Raw genomic sequence first — 19,616 nt, 5'->3', positions numbered from 1 at the left:
ACATGAACATAAAATTATGTGCATAATAGGAACTCAGCAAATTAAAATAATATTAAGTTTAATCGCAAACTGCAAAACTATATCTAACGACTTGGTTGTGATTCAAGTCGCGAAGCAAACTTTGAGACAACCAACCAGTATCGCGGAAAAGAAGCCTCAATACTTCGATTAAAATTAAATTCACTCAGTTAATGTCTTTTTCAAAAAGAAAAGAATTTTCTTAAAGTTACATCAAATGTCGTTAAAGGCGGAACTTTTCATCGTTGACTTTCTTTGCATATAGTTTTATACTTGGCGGTTTTGTTATACTTGAAAGTCTTCGAATTTTACGATCTGGAAAATGACGTTTATATAAGTTTATATAAGTTTGCTATGACTCTTGAGCAAAAAGAAATATGCATTCGTAAGGAAGATGCTGCAGCGAGATGGTGAAAAAAACATATTCGACGAACGAGCATCTTCTGTTCTTTTTTGCAAAACCATTTTTCTTTATTAAAAAATGCAAAACGCAAGATGTGTTCTCAGACGGAGAAAAGTGGTGAAAAGTATTGGAAAACTTCACCCACGTCAAATCTTTTATGGCAATCGATTTTAGTTCAGAGTTTCGCGAAATTAAAACATAATCTTTACGTAGATTTACGATCGACACTCGTGTCGCATGCAAGTTTTCGAGAAAAAGTGCATGTGCAAAAATTTGCACGGACGAATTGCGCGCGAGCAATCCTTTATGCAACAATGGGTCCTTAACTATCCGTGAGTAGTTTCATTAGCATGCAAATGAAGGAAGTTGAGCAACGCGCGAATCCGCAGACGATTCATAATATATATACATATATATATATATATATACCTATGCACTTTTGGGACGCATTGCATCTGGAAGAAAGGAGATGAGATGGGAAGTAGAATTTATGTATGTTAGATCGTCGAGAAATGTGTTTCACTGATGACGATGGATCAGTTCAACGTCAGTATACGTAGACTATTCGCGTTCTCGCTACTTTTCGTGACGCATCGCTCCGCGCAGCTGAGAGAAAGTGCAACGTTTTCCTCTCTTGTCGTTCTTTTCACCGCAGAAAATTTCTACATCAGCAAACTAAAGGGCTTAGTCTTCTTATAGCGCGCATTTATAAAATAATTATATTTATATAAATTATAGAAACAATTTATTTAAAAAATGTTATTTAAATTTTTAATGTTTATTTTAATTACTTTAAATTTGAATAATTAAGCAACACGATGGGATTTAATATCTATTAAATTTTACTGTTTCTTAATAATTAAAATTTAAAATAATTAAAATAAAATTTCTAACTTCAAAATTGATAAATAAATAGAAAAATATGATAATAAATAAAAATGATTGTGTTGAAGAAATTACCAGAGAGTTATAAACATTTTTTTATTTTTTTGTAAGTTTATGAATGTACAAAAAATATAAAATTCCACAATTTGAAATTTGAAAAAAAAATTATATATTATTTACATTTAACAGATTTATTGAACATGATTTATATAAAGGAACATTGCATTTTTTGCGACACGGATATTCGTCGTCGTGATTCGCACGGCTCGGCATTTAAAAGAATTATAGCAAACTTTCTACTATCTCCCGATACGTTTCACGTTCCGGAGAAACGCGAACAGCGTGGTCCAATTCGCGGCGAAAAAAGGATTTTTCGTCCCGGAAAACGGAAAAGTGCTTCAATCAATGGAGACAAAGGAAAGATCGGAAAATGCATCCTTTATATATTCCCGCTTTTTGTCCAATGCAATGGCTGGCCATTCATTGTACTACTTTAAGTTCTTTAGAGCTAATCCATAAGTTAAAATAGTGATAGTACTCGTATGCATCGTAATACAATTTATAAAAAATAGAAGCTGCTGCTATTTATAAGTGCAATTTAAATTTTTTTAAAATTCTTTGAATTTAGTAATATTAATTGGTATACTATGTCATCATTTTGTACTCAAAGTTATTATCTTGTCACATTATTTACCGAATTATTGTTTTAAATATACTTTTTTCTTTTTCATGCCACATTACTACATATATATTATTATTTATAATAAGATTTTGCTTTTATTACATACAACACATTACTATAATTTTAATTATAATGATAAGAAAATTTATGGAAAAATTTATAAAAATTTTAATTACTTCACTTTTAATTATTAATTATTATACAAGTCGTAATCTTCACAATAATTTATCCATTAGACACAACACATTTTTCTAACAATATCTCTATATAATTAATATTTCTTAATATAAATATAATAATAATTTCTTAATATAAATATAATAATAATCTATATAATTAATATTTTTTAATATAAATATAATAATAAATATAAAAATAAAAAAAATATAATAATATAATAATAAAAATATAATATAATTTCTTAATATAAATATAAAAATAATAAAAAAAAAATATATAAAATATAATAATAAATATTATTATTATTGAATATATTTCATGAATAACTTCTCTGTGAACACAAATATATTTGCTAGATTTTTCAAACTAGTAACATTGATTCCCGAAATACACAGATAAATTTCACTTACCAATAATATCCGAAGGCGCGTATATTGTAGTGGAACGTCGGGTTACAATAACGCGTAGAAACGCGATGCTCGATATTTGGTCTATTTAGGTCACGCTAAACGATGGGATCCAAAGTTCTAGAAGCAAACATCCAGAATGAGCGCTCGACAAAGCCGATACCTCTGTTTGCTGTGCACAAAGAATGCATGAATTCGATTGGCGCGAATGATAACGTACGAGAATTGTTACGCCACGGTAAACTTAAACGTTTTGAACTTGGTGCTCCTCGGAGCGACATCCTAACTTGTGCTAATCTAATTGACGAGCCTTGAGGTCGACCTCCTTTGGTCTACCGCTTTACCCTGCCATGAATCCGATGATCCCCGCGGGCTACATCCTAGACACGACGATGTAACGCATCTCATATACATACACGTTTCGCATAGGCTAAGAGCGCAAAGTTGATTTTGACGTCGTTCGCATTTGACGATGCGATCCTCTCAGGCGTTCATTAATTGTGCGGAAATTTGCAAAATTCTTCATAGTCTCGCTAGATTATTTTTCCTTCGTTTACGTGCGCTTTATATAGAATATATTTATTATTTTACAAAATATGTAAAATTGAATTTTTTTCTGCATTTTTTCTACGCGATACAGTTTTCTTTGAAAGAGGAACACGTGATGATGGCTCCTGTTAATTTTCCAGAAAATTTCAATCTCATCTATCTTCTTTTACAACGTACTTTGGTATTAAACTAATTTATGCATATTTATTTTTAGCTATATGTAATGTTTATCAGGAACAAAATTTTTCCATTAAACTCTTGGGAATTTTTTATGAAAGCAGAGAAGAGAGAAACTTAAAATTGAAGCTTTTTGAAATAAATATCATAATTTATTCAAGATCCGTAAGACGATTTATATACAACAATAGTAGCCCAATTTCGCAATTTTTTATTCTTTAACTACTATATATGTTTAGCTATATAAATGTTTATCAGGAACGAAATAATTTTTCCATTAAACTTCCTGGAATTTTCTATGAAAGCAAGACTACAGAAGAAAGAAACCTAATTGAAGTTTCTCGAAATAAATATCATAATTTAGTCAAAATACGTCAAAAGACGATTTACATGACAGAAGCAGCCAAATTTCGCAAATTTCGATCGTTGTGCGCGAGCTATTAGTTGCACGATATAATTAAATCGATCGAAACTTAATTACAGGCACACTTGCATACTTGTCTGCTCTACAACTCAGAACGTGCGCTGACGCATCTCGCAGCTATTTTCCTATGGAATGTGCATACGGTGTAATCAATTAAGATGTGTATTTGCTCGTAAGTTGCAATATAGTGCGAGTAATTTCGCGCCAGTTAATTGCGCGGTAGAGAGATTCTATCACGAGATATATCGGTATCTCTACACTTGTGTAATAATGTTACGACTTGCGATTGTCGGTGCCGTTTTCGTGATTCGCGTATTCGCTTATGATGTGCATCATTTTCGGACAAGCTTGCCACAAAGCCACCTTACGAAATTTAATGGATACTTTGGACACGCTTTCCCGGGTGCTTCGCTTCCGTATTAATAAGGAAAGCACGACATTCCCCGAAACAAGGCCGATAAAACGGAATATTTCATGAGACAGAGGAAGATGTAGCTCTCAGTTTATATTAGAGTAATTTGGTTCGTTGGGCGTAATAATGATACAGTTATACGATTTACGGTTAAAAAAATAAATAGAAATAAATTATACACTGCACGCAGCTTTTCTGTTCTGATTTCAAATTAACGCGATATTTTAAATTCACGATCTAAAATAAAATTATTAATGGAGAAAGAAAAATTTTATATAAAATAGTTTTGTCATAGATACCCGAATATTTAAATTATATTTGATAAAGTAATCAAAACTTTAAATTATATGTACATTTTTTCTTCGATATTCTCAATTATAATTAATGATTTTATTACATGAATTGTTGACCGACTTTTTTGCGGCTCTAATAACATAGATTTATATGCGATTAATTTGATGTAATGCATCGAAATTGGTAAATTATTTTTGCTGTTTGTTATAATTGGCGTATAATCTTCAAAAATACATTTACAGAGAACATAAGTATATAATATTGTATAACTTTCTACAAATACTTACTATAATTAAAGTTAGATATTCGTTCAATGAACGATACGCTGTTGCAACGAGCGCATTCGTGCAGGAAACGAAGCGTCGAATAGCGGAATGCATCTCCAACCTATATATTATGAAAATTGAGTAATTGCGATTTTGAACCTTGCAATATTTTTTTCTTTATATTATCGATCGAAGATTCAAGTTTTGTAAAATATTATAAAATATGCCTACATTATATATGTATATTTTATTATATAATATTTATCATTCTTATTATATAATATATAATAAATATATTTAAAATTTATCATTTTTATATATATAATGTATTATATTCACTGTGTACAAACATACACACATTTAATATAAATTTATTTTCAAACTTTTATTACTATTTTTTACAAAATTGAATTTGGATCATATTAAAACTATTGAAACGCAAATTGAAGAGAATATTAACAGATGTGTAGCCTTGACCGAAATATACTGTATATCTTCGTGCAACATCGTTGCAAACGCGGGATGAAAACTTTTAATAAAGCTTGCACGCTGCATTGCGGTCTGGAGTTTTATGTTATACTCCCTAAGGTGAGCAGGCTCTCGTAAACGAGGTCATCCTCACAATGTTAAAAATTGAGCCTGAGTGTATAGCGGAATCGTATCCATTTCCGAGCTCTCGATCGACATCTTTCTCTTGAATTTTAATCAGCACCGCATATGTCATGCGCATACTGATATTGCCAACATTCCACAAGTAGAAAGATGTTTAGATAAGTGTAGCCCTTTTGTTAGAATTTTCTTTATCATTCCTATGAACCTTTAAATCTATTTTTATCATTTTATATTTTAATAAAACTATATTTTTTTATAAATACGTATTTATATATTATTAATATATTATTATTATATATTAATATATTATTATATATAATATTATATTATTTTTATATATTATTAATATATTTATAATATTAAATATACATATAAAGTAGATACATTATCTCCTAAAAAATATTATAATACATATATACATATAATACGCAAATACAATGAAAATAATATTGAATACTATTTTTTCCAGAACGAGCGAGGAGATCTAACGGACAGAGATGACTCGTGGAAGAACATCTATCCTCATATTGGGATGCATAGGTGAGTCGGCACAAAAGGCGATATTAAATATTCTCCTTTTCGCGATATGCGCGAGAAATAGACTGCGTTCGTGCGTTTACTCCGGAAAAGGAGGAACGGTGTTTCTGAAAGGGGATTATATGCATGCGATTTTTATTTCATATCGTATTGCGCGGGCGCGCGTCGCCGCGTCGTCGTCAAAGAGAATGGGCGAACATCTTCTCCCGGCTGCATCCTGTTGCATTGTGAACTCGTGATGTAAAGCCTGCCAATCGAGGTGACTGCGCCAAGTACTGTTAGCTTTACTGCAACGCGCGCCCGCCTGCAAGTTAACTGTAACTTGCAGCTTAACAACAAAATCTTACATCGACTCCGTCTCTCTTTCATTTACAGCGAATGCTGCCGATAAACATTTTTTCACCTTTTAATCCTAGTAACACGCAGCTAGACAGACGGACAGACTGCAATTATATTGTACAGTCTAGATAGAAATCTAAAATAAACATATGTACATTAATTATCTTACATATTTATTTATATAAAAAAAATATCGACGAGTCTTTAAAAGAATCTTTGTGAGTTTTTGATAAATTAAAGTCTAATGGTGGTATAAATATAGCCAATTAGCTAGAATGTCTGTAAGATAAGCGCGTTTTAATAACCGTTGATGCAATATATAATAATGAGCAATTATTTTAGTGACGTTTCCAAGTAATTAAATGCGAATAATTATATATTTACCAACTGTGTGTGAGTAGAGGAATTTAAACAATATATCTTATTCTTTTGAACATTCTATTGCACTTTGCACTATGATAATGAAAACATTAATAATCATGCACGCGTGTCATCTTTATAAACATTAAAATTATTTTAATTGACTTTTCATTTAGATATATTATTGAGCAAGACTTGTTATAATTACATAGAAAACCATGTGAAAATTCTCAGTAATTATGTTAAAAGTGTTGTATGTGAAATGTAAGAAGTGTGTGTATTGTAAAATGGAAGAGTTAGGAAGCATTCTATTATTAAAAGACTCAAACTAAACGAATAAACACGTAATTAATTAAATTTTTGTTTCAACTTTATTGTACACATTTTTATGTAAAAAAAATATACACTCACAAATATATCAAATTATTTTATTCTTGTTTCTTTGATATATAATATATTAATATTGAAAAGTAAAGAATTAAAAAGCAAACATTATAAATATCATAAAAATGCGAATGTACATAAGAAATGAAAATATATATTCTGGAAAGGGAGATATATTTCAGGAATAAAATGAAGATTTATACACATTTTTATGTGGAAGAACTCACAAATATATCGAGTTACTTTTTTCTCATTTCTTTAATATAATATAATTTTTTTCGATATATATATAATATTGAAAAATAAAGGATTAAAAAGCAAACATTTTAAATATACAAAAAATGCGAATGTAAATAAGAAATGAAAATATATATTCTAGAAAGAGAGATGTATTTTAGGAATAAAATGAAGACTTATTTACGAAAGAAGTCGGCCTCTATAGAAAATCGATATCTCGCCATAAAATCTTGAGTGCAAAGATGCAAATGTCGCAGCAGCATCGAGAGTGTCGCAGTCAGGTGGAAAATTCTCGCGCTGTCAATAAAATAAATATTTATCCTGACGCTCTCTTTCGTACAGTCGTCCACGTATATATATCGAGACGTAGATCAACGAGACACGCGAGGACACGAAGCCTGCATAATTTCGAGGTCTGCTTAAGTATTCAAACGCATACCTCTTCGCTGCGCGCGAGCTTTCAATTTCCCGTATAGAACTGTATCACGTGAATAGCTATAGCTAGCTCTAGCGAAGGAACTCCCCGGTAATTCCACGGACAACCGGTTTTTCGGATCCATTAAACGCCTCATCTACGCTCTCGTCACATTTTTATTTGCACGCCTCGGTCGAGAACCAGTTGTCGACTCGTGTCGTTGTTGACTTCTGTTTTCGTGCGTCAGCGAACGCGCTTATTACGGGGGCTTATTATCATAAATCAAATTTGATTGTCAAATATATTATTAAGAACCCAGACAAGGAGGCAGCCGAGCATCGGAGGCTAAATTTTTCCACGTGAACCTGTATAAATATTTTGCAAAATTGTAATATAATTAATTATATAAAAATTATAATAAAAATATGATTAATATAATACATATATTCAGAGCAAAAGGTTACAAATATGAGGTAATCATTGTGTTGGAAAAATAAAACAAAACAAAATATAAAAATAAAATAAACGAAATATCTTATTCAAAAACCTTTCTGTTGCTCTTCGGCAATTTGTTAATGGAAATTTTTCTACATATATTTATAAATATTTTGCAAAGTTGTAATATAAAGTATATAGAAAATTATAATAAATAAATGATTAATGTGACACATATATTTGGAGCAAAAGATTACAAATATGAAGTAATTATCGTGTTGGAAAAACGAAACAAAATATAAAAATAAAGTAAACAAAATATCTTATTCAAGAATCTTTCTGTTGCTCTTCGGCAATTTGTTAATGGAAATTTTTCTACATATATCTATAAATATTTTGCAAAGTTGTAATATAAAGTATATAGAAAATTATAATAAATAAATGATTAATGTGACACTTACATTTGGAGCAGAAAATTACAAATATGAAGTAATTATCGTGTTGGAAAAATAAAACAAAATAAAATAAAATAAACGAAATCTCTTCTTCAGGAACCTTTCTGCTGCTCTTCGGCAATGCGGTCGCGGAGATTACGGAAGCGTCCACTGTGTCAGAGAAATCTGATTCGCAAAAGGCATCGCCTCCCCACGAAGTTACGACGGTCTTAACAACTTCTTCGATCCATCAGAATCTATCAATCGCGGAAACAGATGGAAGTAATATCGAGTCGGCGAATGGAAAAACTCGTAACCGGGAAGATGGATCGCATGAAAACGTCAGCGATAAGGACGTGGAGAAAAGCAATGTGTCACGTAACGAAAGCGACACGACACGCGCGAATTCGAGCAAATCGACCGACGAGGATTCGAACAGAAAGCCGAGGTACGAAGATGCCGAAAGCTCCGGGAAAAGCACCAGCGCGAAGGTCATCCCCGAGGACGCTCTCAGACTCTCCAGCACGAACGAACTGACTGTGGAGACCACAAAACTGGCTTTCAACGACTCGAAACAGGACGGCAAGAAGAACACCACACTTCAGGAATTTTTCAACCACGAAGGAACAACCGTCTCTCCAAGTGTGGAAGACAAAGTCGAGAAATTAAAGGCGAATCTTGTAAATTCCCCGGAATCCAAGCATGGAGATGAGCAATCCTCTACCAGGTACGAGGAGAAAAAAAATATAACTGCGGCAAATAAGACAGAAGCAACGACTGTCAAATCTATCGGAGGAGATCTCTCCTCGACGTATTCAAAATTGATAGCCGAAGACAAATTCGACGAAAAGAAGGACAAAGCTGTAAAGTCTGACAAGGACATTGTCTCGAAGAGCGAGTCGAGGAAGAACAAAGATGTAATTTCTGTTGATTTGAAGGAGGACCTAGAAAATGATCGAGAATTGACTACGGCGAGCGAAATTCAGCGGGAAAATTCTTCGGGGTCCAAAAAGAATGGGAACGATTTCGGGACGACGGCGTCCGAAGCACTCGATCTGGAAAAAATCGACGAAAAGGGAGTCGAAGGAGGTATTTCGCTAATTAACGACACGTACGTGAATTACAATCATGTTTACCGCACCTTATCGCAAAAGGATCCCAAGGCTAGCTCGGGTAATCACTCGATCGACTCTCGTGACTCGCGCGGGAAAAATGACCCGAAAGAAGAGGTAGAGGTCGTTAAGAACGTGAGCCATCAACCGACATTGAGGATCGTATCTAGTACGAACGAGACCGCAAAAAACGATTCCCACTTTAATGAATTGGACAACCAGGACGCGGCTGTTTACGCCGAGAAAAAAGAAGAGAGCGAACAAAACTCCTTCGCCATCAACGCGACCGTCGAGAGTACGGATGGTACGGAAGAGCGGAAATCGATAGGAAAACCCGAGAGTCAGGTGAAATTGGTTGAAACAACGACTCAGAGCATGCGACTCGAAGGACACGCTTCGTTCATCGGCGAAGCCACTCCTAGTCCCGTTCCGCAAGGTCGAACCATCGGTTTTTCCCGAGTTAACGAGTTCCCGAACATCGAAATGAAATCCACGCCGCCGATCAAAATTGACGGAAGAGTCGAAACGTCGTCAGCGGTCACTCCGAGTTTGCGGAACAGCACGGAAAGAATGAATCAGAAACCTTATCCCTATCTGAAGTCCAGCAAGGAATTGTTGCAGATGACGACAGAGGCCGGTTCGAAATTGGAGAACGAAGGCGTTACCGAGGAAACTTACGAAAACACGATCGGAAGAGGCGAATTCGAGAAGAAGTTTGTCGTCACGGAACCTTCGGTTGTGATCGAAAACAGCATTCAACAGCAGAAACTGGATAAGAAAAATATCGACAAGTCTACAAATTCCACGACGGAAACTCCCGCTTCTCTAATAGCTGCGACGGCGATTCCGACTGTTTCAGTTGTTGCTGGACCAACGAATGGAACTTTTCCGGAGAGATTTAACAGCAGCACAAATAAGGCCGCGAGAGGCTCAAACGACAATGACGTGTCAGGTGCAAAAGAGACGGAGAAAGCAAGCGCGGTTGGAGGCGAGGGTTACGATGTGACCGGAAATGGTATAACGGAAGTCAGCTCGACTCCGGACAGCAAGGAAGTGAAATCGCATTCCGGCGAGAAATCGACGGAATCGTCAACGTTGCGTTCCACGAAAATGCCGAATGCGTCGAGGACGATTCCGCCGAACCCGGATATTCAGATGGAACCAGAAGAAGCGATGATGATACGCTCGACCCTTGTCGTTACCGAATCGACGATGGTTCCTGCGGAGAAAGCGACGGAAGCAAACATATCTACGTCTTCGACGTCTTCGGCGTCAACAGTCGAGATCGGCACAGCTGCGATCATTTCCGACAATTTCACGGAATCGACCACGAAGGCGAACGTCACTTCCTATCCCCAGGCTTCCTGGAACATTAATCGTACCACGTTAAACCCCGACGAGTCGCGAATTCCGACAACTACGTCCGTCGAATTCGAGGTCGTCACTCTCACCGAGACCGTTTCAACGAATAACACTACCGAGAGAAACATCGAAGGGCAAACCTTGGAGGCACAAACAATGTCTTCGAATGCGACGACGATACGAAATCTCGATTTATCGGAGAACTCAACGAACGAAGCGATCACCGCAACGAAATCCGAGGAGTCCACCGAATTTCCGACGACCACCGAAGACGGAGCCTCAACGACGGATCAAGTATCGATTATTCAACGCAACAACGAGACCGTCCAAGCCAGGAATCCTCCGGTTACTCAGACCTCAGAGGATCAAAGCAATCGCACGGAGCTCAAACATTCCGAAGTTACAGTCGATACCGCGGATGCTGGAACCTCCGGCGGTACCGAGACTCCTTCAGGGTCTAAGGATTCGAGTTTCGACGCGAACGTCACCGAGACGTCCGCTCCAGCCGCGACGCAACTTCCGAAATCGGGTGTCACCAGCAACGCTACGAAGAGCCCTTCAGCCCCGTTCGCCACAAGTACCACGGAGACGAGAATTGTCTGGAGTACGCCTAGCTTGGAGCTGCCTGACGAGGAGACCACGGAAAATATCCAGGTTCTGTCGGCGGACGAGATCACGTTGCTGGTGAAAATTGTCATCGAGGGAACCCTCCACGAGGTCTGTCCTCGGCTGCAGGACTTGAAGAAGGCGCTCGCGAATGTCCTCTCAAAGGGCATGGACAAGTAAGTAGTGCTTTTGTTTCGATAAATCTCTCTTTATTTCTGTTCGCGATTTTTTTCTAATTTCTTTTTTACTAGATATTATATTTATGCGGTAATCAAACATATACATTGATTTCTGTAATTGAGGATATTTTTATCATTAAAACTATTTTAATTTGTATTACATTTAATTTTATTATTTTCGGAAAAATAATATGATTATATAATTATATAATTAAAAGAATATAATTATGTAATTAAAATAATATAAGTAAAAATTTTTAAAAATTTTTCTGCATATTTACATATTTGTTTAAACACACGGTAATTTAAATACCGTGTCGTTTGTTAGTAATAGATAAAAATCTCTTTCTTGCTTACAATTAGATAGATAATGTATGTACATATATAACAGCAATATTGTTGTATTTTATGAATGTAAATATATATCCGGCAATTAAAGCAATGATAAATTGTACATTCAGAATCACAGATTTACATTCCGAATTCATAGAGAATATGGAAATTTATTTTAATATAAAATAGGATTCTCTACAGCATATAAAGAATGTTATGTACGTCAATATTTGTTTACGTCAAAGCTTGAAAATTCTGTAAATAAAAATAGCTGAAAATTTAAAAAAAAATAAAAAATTTAACAAACACACGTATGTAGCGCTCGTTTACATATCGTGCAATAATCCGTTTTGCAGACACGTATTGCCGAAGCAAATCATCGTTCATCAAAATCCTTGCTCCGAGCTGGCAAATTCGTCCCTAACAACCATGGACAGTTCCCTAACTTCGCTTCTGGTTTACGTCGTTGACGAGGACAACAAATTCGACACCGCCATGACGAAGATTCTACCAAGTTTATACAAGGTGTCTGCCAACTTCCCAGTGAGAGTAAGTTGAAAACGGCGGAGGAGATCGGGCGCGGATTAGAATGTATATATATGTGCTAGTAATTATGTTCTGTTGAACATGAACGAAAGTCTATTATAACTCTTGCTCTTCCTTTGGCACTTCTCGTTAAAATTTAATACAACCGAGAATCTTTCATCACCTCGGAAGTAATTCTCGGTTGAGGATGTCGAAGATATTTCTCTACGAAGCGCTCCTTCTCTGTTACAATCATGATTGATCGACGTTGCATCGTATGATGAAAGTAATTTAGATCATATTCGGTCAAACTAATCAGATATAATCGATGGAGCTTCTTTATTAAATTTCTTCAGGTCATTGATTCCTTTCAGATACACAAGTTTCTTCTGGTACCGGAAGCGGACTCCGGAAACGCGATAGCTGTCGTCGTGGTCTCCTCCGTGGCCTTCATTTGTCTGGTGCTTTTAGCCGGGCTCCTGGTAAGTCATTTCATTCGTTCGCTTATTTTTAACAGCCTCGAAAAAATGGAGATATCCACGCTATTGTATTCGAATATATTTTGATTGACGTTTCTATTGAATTGACGTGACATCGCGAATTATTATCTTTTACGCGAAATAAAAGATACTACGCGCGAAACGCACTTTCGAAATCGATTCGCGTGCAACATATATATGCAAGGTTGATTGAAGTTTTGATTGACATTTTTGCGAGGTGTAATTGCGAGAGAAATCTAAAAAGCTCGAATCGTTCGTACATATATTCATATACATAAGTGACTTTCTCTATTCCATCTTGAAATTCTGAATGCAAACGCATGTCGTATCTTTTTTTCTCTCTCATGTCGCGTTTTACGCGTCACGTAGCGCGTTTTACCGAAGAATCGAAGCAGAAAATACTAATGTTTCAAGATACAGCTGCGCAGGTCCGCGAAAATCTATGCTCGTTGACGTTTAGCCTGCTGCGTCGCGCTTGCATGGCGATAAATCTGCATTCGCGAGGTGTTACACGTCTCCCTCCTGTCCACACTCATAATTCTCTTGCAGCGTACGTAACAGTTCATGATAATATGCCTATATATATATATATATATATGTATGTATGTGTATGTGTGTTGTCACCTGAGAGAGGTGAAAGACGATGTTCTCTTCCTCGTCGCGCGGATGACGCGATAATACGCAATGCATGCATAATATGTATGTTTTACACGAGAGATTTGTATTTTTTTTTCCTCGTTTTAATTTCACGAGATAATTACGAGGCTTATTATATAATTTTTTTCTCTATTTTTTTGATCACGCTTACGTTGACATCTCGTTTCTTTGTATTTGTACGTGCGTATATGTATATGTATATATATATATATATATATATATATATATATATATATATATATATGTATGTATGTATGTATGTATGTATGTATGTATGTATGTATGTATGTATACCTATATGCACGACTTACGAATGAGAATTAATCGTTTCACGAGAAACCGAGAAATTGTATATTCCCGTAATGGATATTTTGTTTACGTAACCATTCTTAGACAGGAGAGAACTTTGAATAGCGAAAATACGAGAAATTGCAAAAATTAATATGCGAAATATAACGCTTGTGTATCGCGTTGCATATATTTTACTTTTGTGACATTTTTTTCTACAGTCTAATGCTACGATATATTTCTTTTTGTTTTTCTGCGATAACGTTACCGCAAGATCTAGCGCTTTGCGCAGCATTTTCAGTAACATTAATACAGTGCTCGCGCAGCATGCAACAATTAATTTTAATGAACGTGTAATATAATCGTAAAACACATCGAAGCGGAATGTAAACCGACGAAACTTAACGAATTAATTAATAAGGAAGAGGAAGAAAATGATTACGTTAGGAAATTTTTAACGATATCCCATTCCATCTTTGAAACGTATTCTTGTTGGAAAAGCAATCTTTCGCGAATTAATTGACCGGTGAACTTGATCAAGCTGGTAAATTTATTAAAACATGTTTTTTCTATTTAGAAAAATATTTTTTTCCAAATTTATATCTGCAACGATCGAATCGACGGCGTAAATCGTATAAAATATTAGAAATACAATAAAAAACGATTGTCAATAAAAAATACGATACAAAATACCGTATCAAATCGATGCGATTTATTACGAAGAAAATTGATTGAACGCAGAATTGCACATAAGGGAGATTAGCCTGTAAAACGTAAAATATATCGACAGCATCGCGATAAGACGATAATTAACGATGAAAGGATCGGCTGACGCGTCTTTTTTCCCGAAAGAATGAAACGTTCGCGCATGTGATTATCCAGCCTTGAACGGCTGATTAGATTGGCCAGCAATAATCGACGTTCCATCAGCGCCATTGCGGTATTTCTTGCGGTCGTGTTTGTTATGAATTACGCGAATGACAATGTTGAAATAGCCCACCTGCCACGCATTTCGCGAACTCACGTAACTCCATTTCGCTGACCGTCGCTAGATTTCCACCATTTCTTCTCGGATATGTCGACCGTATGACGTAATTGCACAAAACTGTGTCGTTGGTCTCGATCGTAACGAGAAGTCGAGAACCCATGAATTACAATTTATTTTGACAACTGACATATCAACGATATTATGATCTGTCTACTTCATATTATTTTTTCTTACGTAGATAAATTTTTACCAAATAATTATTAATAATTATTTTTAATAATAATAATAATAATTTATTTTTTATTATTAATAATTATTTTTAATAATTATTTTTAATAAACGATTACTTATTAAATCGAGGATTTATGAGAATCCACGACACACCTTTATCGTTTGTCTGAATATATTTTGCACGCTGGCGCGAATTGCAGTTCTCGGTTCACTGCATGGCCACAAAGTTAACCGCCACCGCGTTTCGAGATATTGTGAGTATTCGTAGAGATGAGTTAGGGCTTTTCTTCTAGGGAAAAAAGAGTACAAAATTGCGAACACAGTAAAACTGCTAGATGGGCTTTGAGCGTTCATTTAAGTTTGAGCTGGAACGATCGCTAATCTTAGCTGCAATCATTTCCAGTTTATAATGAGAAAGAGGCAAACGAGGTTCAACTACGGAGAACGTTGTCGACCGGTATCCTTGGACGCTTACAGCCTCGACAACGTTTCGACCTATAACAGTGTAAGGCGCAAAAACGCGGTGAGATCCTCCAAGAGAAGCTATGGCAACCCGACCTTCGAAGATTCGGTAAGTTTGGGAAGAAAGATTAAATCGTGATAATATTTAAATTTTGCTTTACGTGTCATATTTATGGAAATATAATTCTATAATACATTTATTAATACCGTGCGATATTTTTTGTCAGATATTTTTTGATTCCTCCTTTCATATGCACATATTATTGTTTGGTTAACATATAATAGTGTAATTTTTAAAGGGATTTGTATTTTTGTGGAATACGATTAAAAATACGGATTGTTATGATTACAAGGAAAATATTAATATTTTACTTTTAATCGAATAAATATACATGTTTTTAATCGAATAATCTTTTTAACGCATAGTTATATTTTTTCATTAATTTATAGTATTGATTTTCTTTTTATAGCTACTACGTGTTACGAAAGTATAAAAGTATATCTAAGTAAAACGCGTTTTTTCAGGTAAAAGAATGATTAACAATAATATATTGCTCATATCCAAATAGCTAAATATAATAGAAATATGTATATTATATAATAATAATAGATGCGATTACAGAGGAAATTATTAGTTTCTATTATTGAGCTATCATAATTTTTTATTATTAAAACATTGACACTGCTTTATTTCGATCTGTCAACATTATTAAATTCTTTGAGACAGATTCTGCATAATTTGTATCTGCTAGCAAGCTTTGTAAACTCTCTGTTCTCGACAGAGGTAACTAGATCTGTTTGCACATTTATATAAAATGACATATGCATAGATAAATTATCTTGAAAACATTAGTATATCAGCATTTGTAGCAACAATATGTATCATATATAATTTTTAATTATGCAAGAAATTATTTGGCGCAAATGTATCATTCTTTAAAGTATTTATGATTTTTATTTATAAAATTTTATTAATATTTATTAATATTATAATATAAAATTATATGTGCAAAATGCAATATACACATATACTTTATACTTATCTAAAATCATTCTGGTTTTAAATTTATAAGTTAAATACAGTCCGCTAAAGCTGCCTCATAATTTCTGTCAAAATAATCCTATATACGTATTTTTTCACTCGATTAAATTTTCGCCCCATTTTTCGCAATCAAATTTTCCGATATCGCGTGATCTTTCCCCGTAGCGCTTGATCAAAGAAAACGAGGGCGTGTTTCTCTCTCTCTCTCTCTCTCTCTCTCTCTCTCTCTCTCTCTCTCTCTCTCTCTCTCTTCATGATGTCAAGCAAAGTCTCTAGAAGAGACATTTTCTTATTTCAGAGCGCCATTCCCTCTCATCCCCTGAACTTCGCCGGGCTTTCATCTTTCTGTAACGACGTTAACGCAATCAACGAGGAGTTCGCGGGTATACCCCAAGTTTCCGGAAAGATAGACGAGTTGCCCCCGGGCGCTGAGGTGAAGAATAGATACGCGAATGTGATACCACTTCCGGAGACGAGGGTGCAGTTGCAGAAGCTGAACAATGATGCCTCGACCGAGTACATCAACGCGAGTTATGTGCGGGTAAGATCTTTTGATCAACCCTTTCGGTCTCGAGCAGTTGACACACATTTTTTCCCTTTACCTCTTTAATCTCAATCTTCGAGCCAACATCTACTTTAATACTTTAAACAATTTCGGATCACTCATCTCCTTTGAAACTATTTAATCGACAGTTTTATGGAAAAGCTCTGCTTTTATGATAGGTTTCTAAACTGTCGAAAAACTGTTGGTTTATTGCTTATATTTGCATACAAAATAGGAGCTTAATTCCAACAAATTCCAGCTTAATTTCTATAAATTAAACCTATCGAAATCCTTTAAAATTCATCAAATGGAGATTGAAATAACAGTCGATTGCACGTGCGGCTGTTATCATTAAAGATTCCACGAATCCAATATATATGTTCACGTAATGTGAGTTAATTTTTTAATCGATAGCGAGAGCGACGAGAACCAAAACGAGAGATAAAACGCGTTTTAAAACGCGGAGACCATAAGAGAGAACTTGATATTAATTATTCCGCGATGTCATTATAGGATAATCACACTCTTATACGCAAGATCGGATTATGTCAGCCGCGATACAGCGAATGCTATAACGTGTTAAAAACTAACAAAGCGTTTTTTGCTCAACCCGTGGGAAAGGAATGTTGCATAACGCGTCTCGCCGGGAAAGTGAGTGCATTGTATCGCATATATAAAACTGCTGGGAATCCAGACGCGGAAGCGTCAGAAATTGTTTGCGCGAAATAACTAGTTCGCCTTTTTAATCGCAACAGTTTCCACAAAACGAGGTCAAAGAGGTGCAAAGGTTAATCGTTTGCATACATTACATTACGTTGCATACGGAGGATGCATCGGGAATATATGTGTCACTCGCATGTTTTAAACGAGTCTCTAAAGAACGACAAAAATTATGCATATTTAGAAATGGATTTTTTCAAGAATTGACAAACATAAGAATTTTTTTAAACGTGTTTATTGATCCTACTTGTTATTGAAAATAATACATTAGTGGAAATATATAGAAAAATATATTGTATAATACAGCAAAAATAAAAAGTAGTGACATAATGTATACACGCGAAAGAAGTTTCTCCGCAAGCTTATATAATGCATAAATTGATAGAATTTTAGATAAAATTTTGTAATTAATTTTTTATTACGAATTATAGATCGTGTAAAATAGACTTAAATTATTAACACAGCTAAAAGCTTCGAAATAATTTAAAATAACTTACATTAATGTCTAACAATAAACTATAAAAAATTACTTTTAAATTACAGATCTTCTAAAAAACTACATTCTTTTCAAGATTCTTTGTTTTTTTTAACTTTACTTTATCATTATGTTAAAGTTTTCGTGAAACAGTTTGTGAAAAAAGATATCGTAATTATGTAGTTCGTAAAATTGCATAATAAAGCATAAAATGCTCGGCCAGCGGCAATCTCTAATAATAGTAGTAATCAGGAAAAAACCTGTTTTTCGGAATTTCATCCGATGCATATTGCATAAATAGCGGAGAGATGTTGTGAATGAGTTACATGCGCATGTCGCATCTCATAATGCGGTTTACATAATAATTGTCACATGCATTCGCGGAATTACACACGACACAATTGTTTTAACTTCGATTTAATTTCGAGATAATTTTTTCCACTCGCAAAAACACAGAGAACGTCGAAATAATTAAATTTGAAAAATATAAAATAAAATATATAACAAATTATATAAAAAGTATTTTCCGTGTCTGACGTTTCTAAATCCATAGTAAGCTGAAGCTTTTTATTATTTACATCAGTATTAAGATTTTCTTCCGCGTGTGAGATTCGACGGAAACGAGACTTTTATTGGGGAAACCTATCGGCTCTGATCGATAAACGCATCTATATCGGTATCGCCGTGATTGCTTCATATCGCGGCAATACAATCGATCCGGCATTCGCAATGCTTCCACTTTGTATACGTAACACGTATTGTGTACGTAATTACGCAGCATACGGCCATTAATGCGCGTAAATGGAACGCTGTCTGACGTGCAATTAATTTTGCTTGACGCTTAATAAGATCGCGCAATACCTCTCTCCCGAAAACACGACTACGTATCTAAATGGAATACATTGCGAGTGACAATCCTCCGCAAACAAATTGAAAGTAGATGTATTAAGATAGATTTTGTTAGGGAGAACGAAACAAGGTACCTACAGCGACGTAAAATCAAATACATATAAGAGATATTAGAGAGAAAATCTGTATTCCTTATTTTTGTCAAATTTATTAATGCAAAAAGTTTTCGAGTAATTGTGTTTATTCATAATATTAATTAAAATCAAGTTTTTTAAACGCAACAATTGAAATTC

General features: G+C 34.7%; 1 protein-coding gene across 4 annotated transcripts in view; it reads left to right on the top strand.

Annotated features, from left to right (window-relative positions):
• LOC114935197 (uncharacterized) overlaps positions 1 to 19,616 on the top strand; it is a 49,170-nt gene that overhangs the window by 24,841 nt on the left and 4,713 nt on the right. The window contains exons 2-8 of one of the 4 annotated variants that reach the window (XM_029307930.2): positions 5,779 to 5,849; positions 8,568 to 11,706; positions 12,399 to 12,591; positions 12,942 to 13,049; positions 15,432 to 15,485; positions 15,635 to 15,802; positions 17,034 to 17,276. In XM_029307930.2, coding sequence (XP_029163763.1) covers positions 5,807 to 5,849; positions 8,568 to 11,706; positions 12,399 to 12,591; positions 12,942 to 13,049; positions 15,432 to 15,485; positions 15,635 to 15,802; positions 17,034 to 17,276 — 3,948 coding nt within the window. In that variant the 5' untranslated portion in view covers positions 5,779 to 5,806. Of the gene's footprint in view, positions 1 to 5,778; positions 5,850 to 8,567; positions 11,707 to 12,398; positions 12,592 to 12,923; positions 13,050 to 15,431; positions 15,486 to 15,634; positions 15,803 to 17,033; positions 17,277 to 19,616 lie in introns of all 4 variants that reach the window. The other 3 variants (XM_085479491.1, XM_029307932.2, XM_085479492.1) reach the window with 3 other exon arrangements.

Source organism: Nylanderia fulva, unplaced genomic scaffold, assembly GCF_048542155.1.
Source record: "Nylanderia fulva isolate GAGA-0341 unplaced genomic scaffold, ASM4854215v1 Scaffold12, whole genome shotgun sequence".
Classification (NCBI taxonomy): Eukaryota; Metazoa; Arthropoda; class Insecta; order Hymenoptera; family Formicidae; genus Nylanderia; species Nylanderia fulva.
Note: the sequence above shows the minus strand (reverse complement) of the source record. Positions and strands in the feature narration are given on the sequence as shown.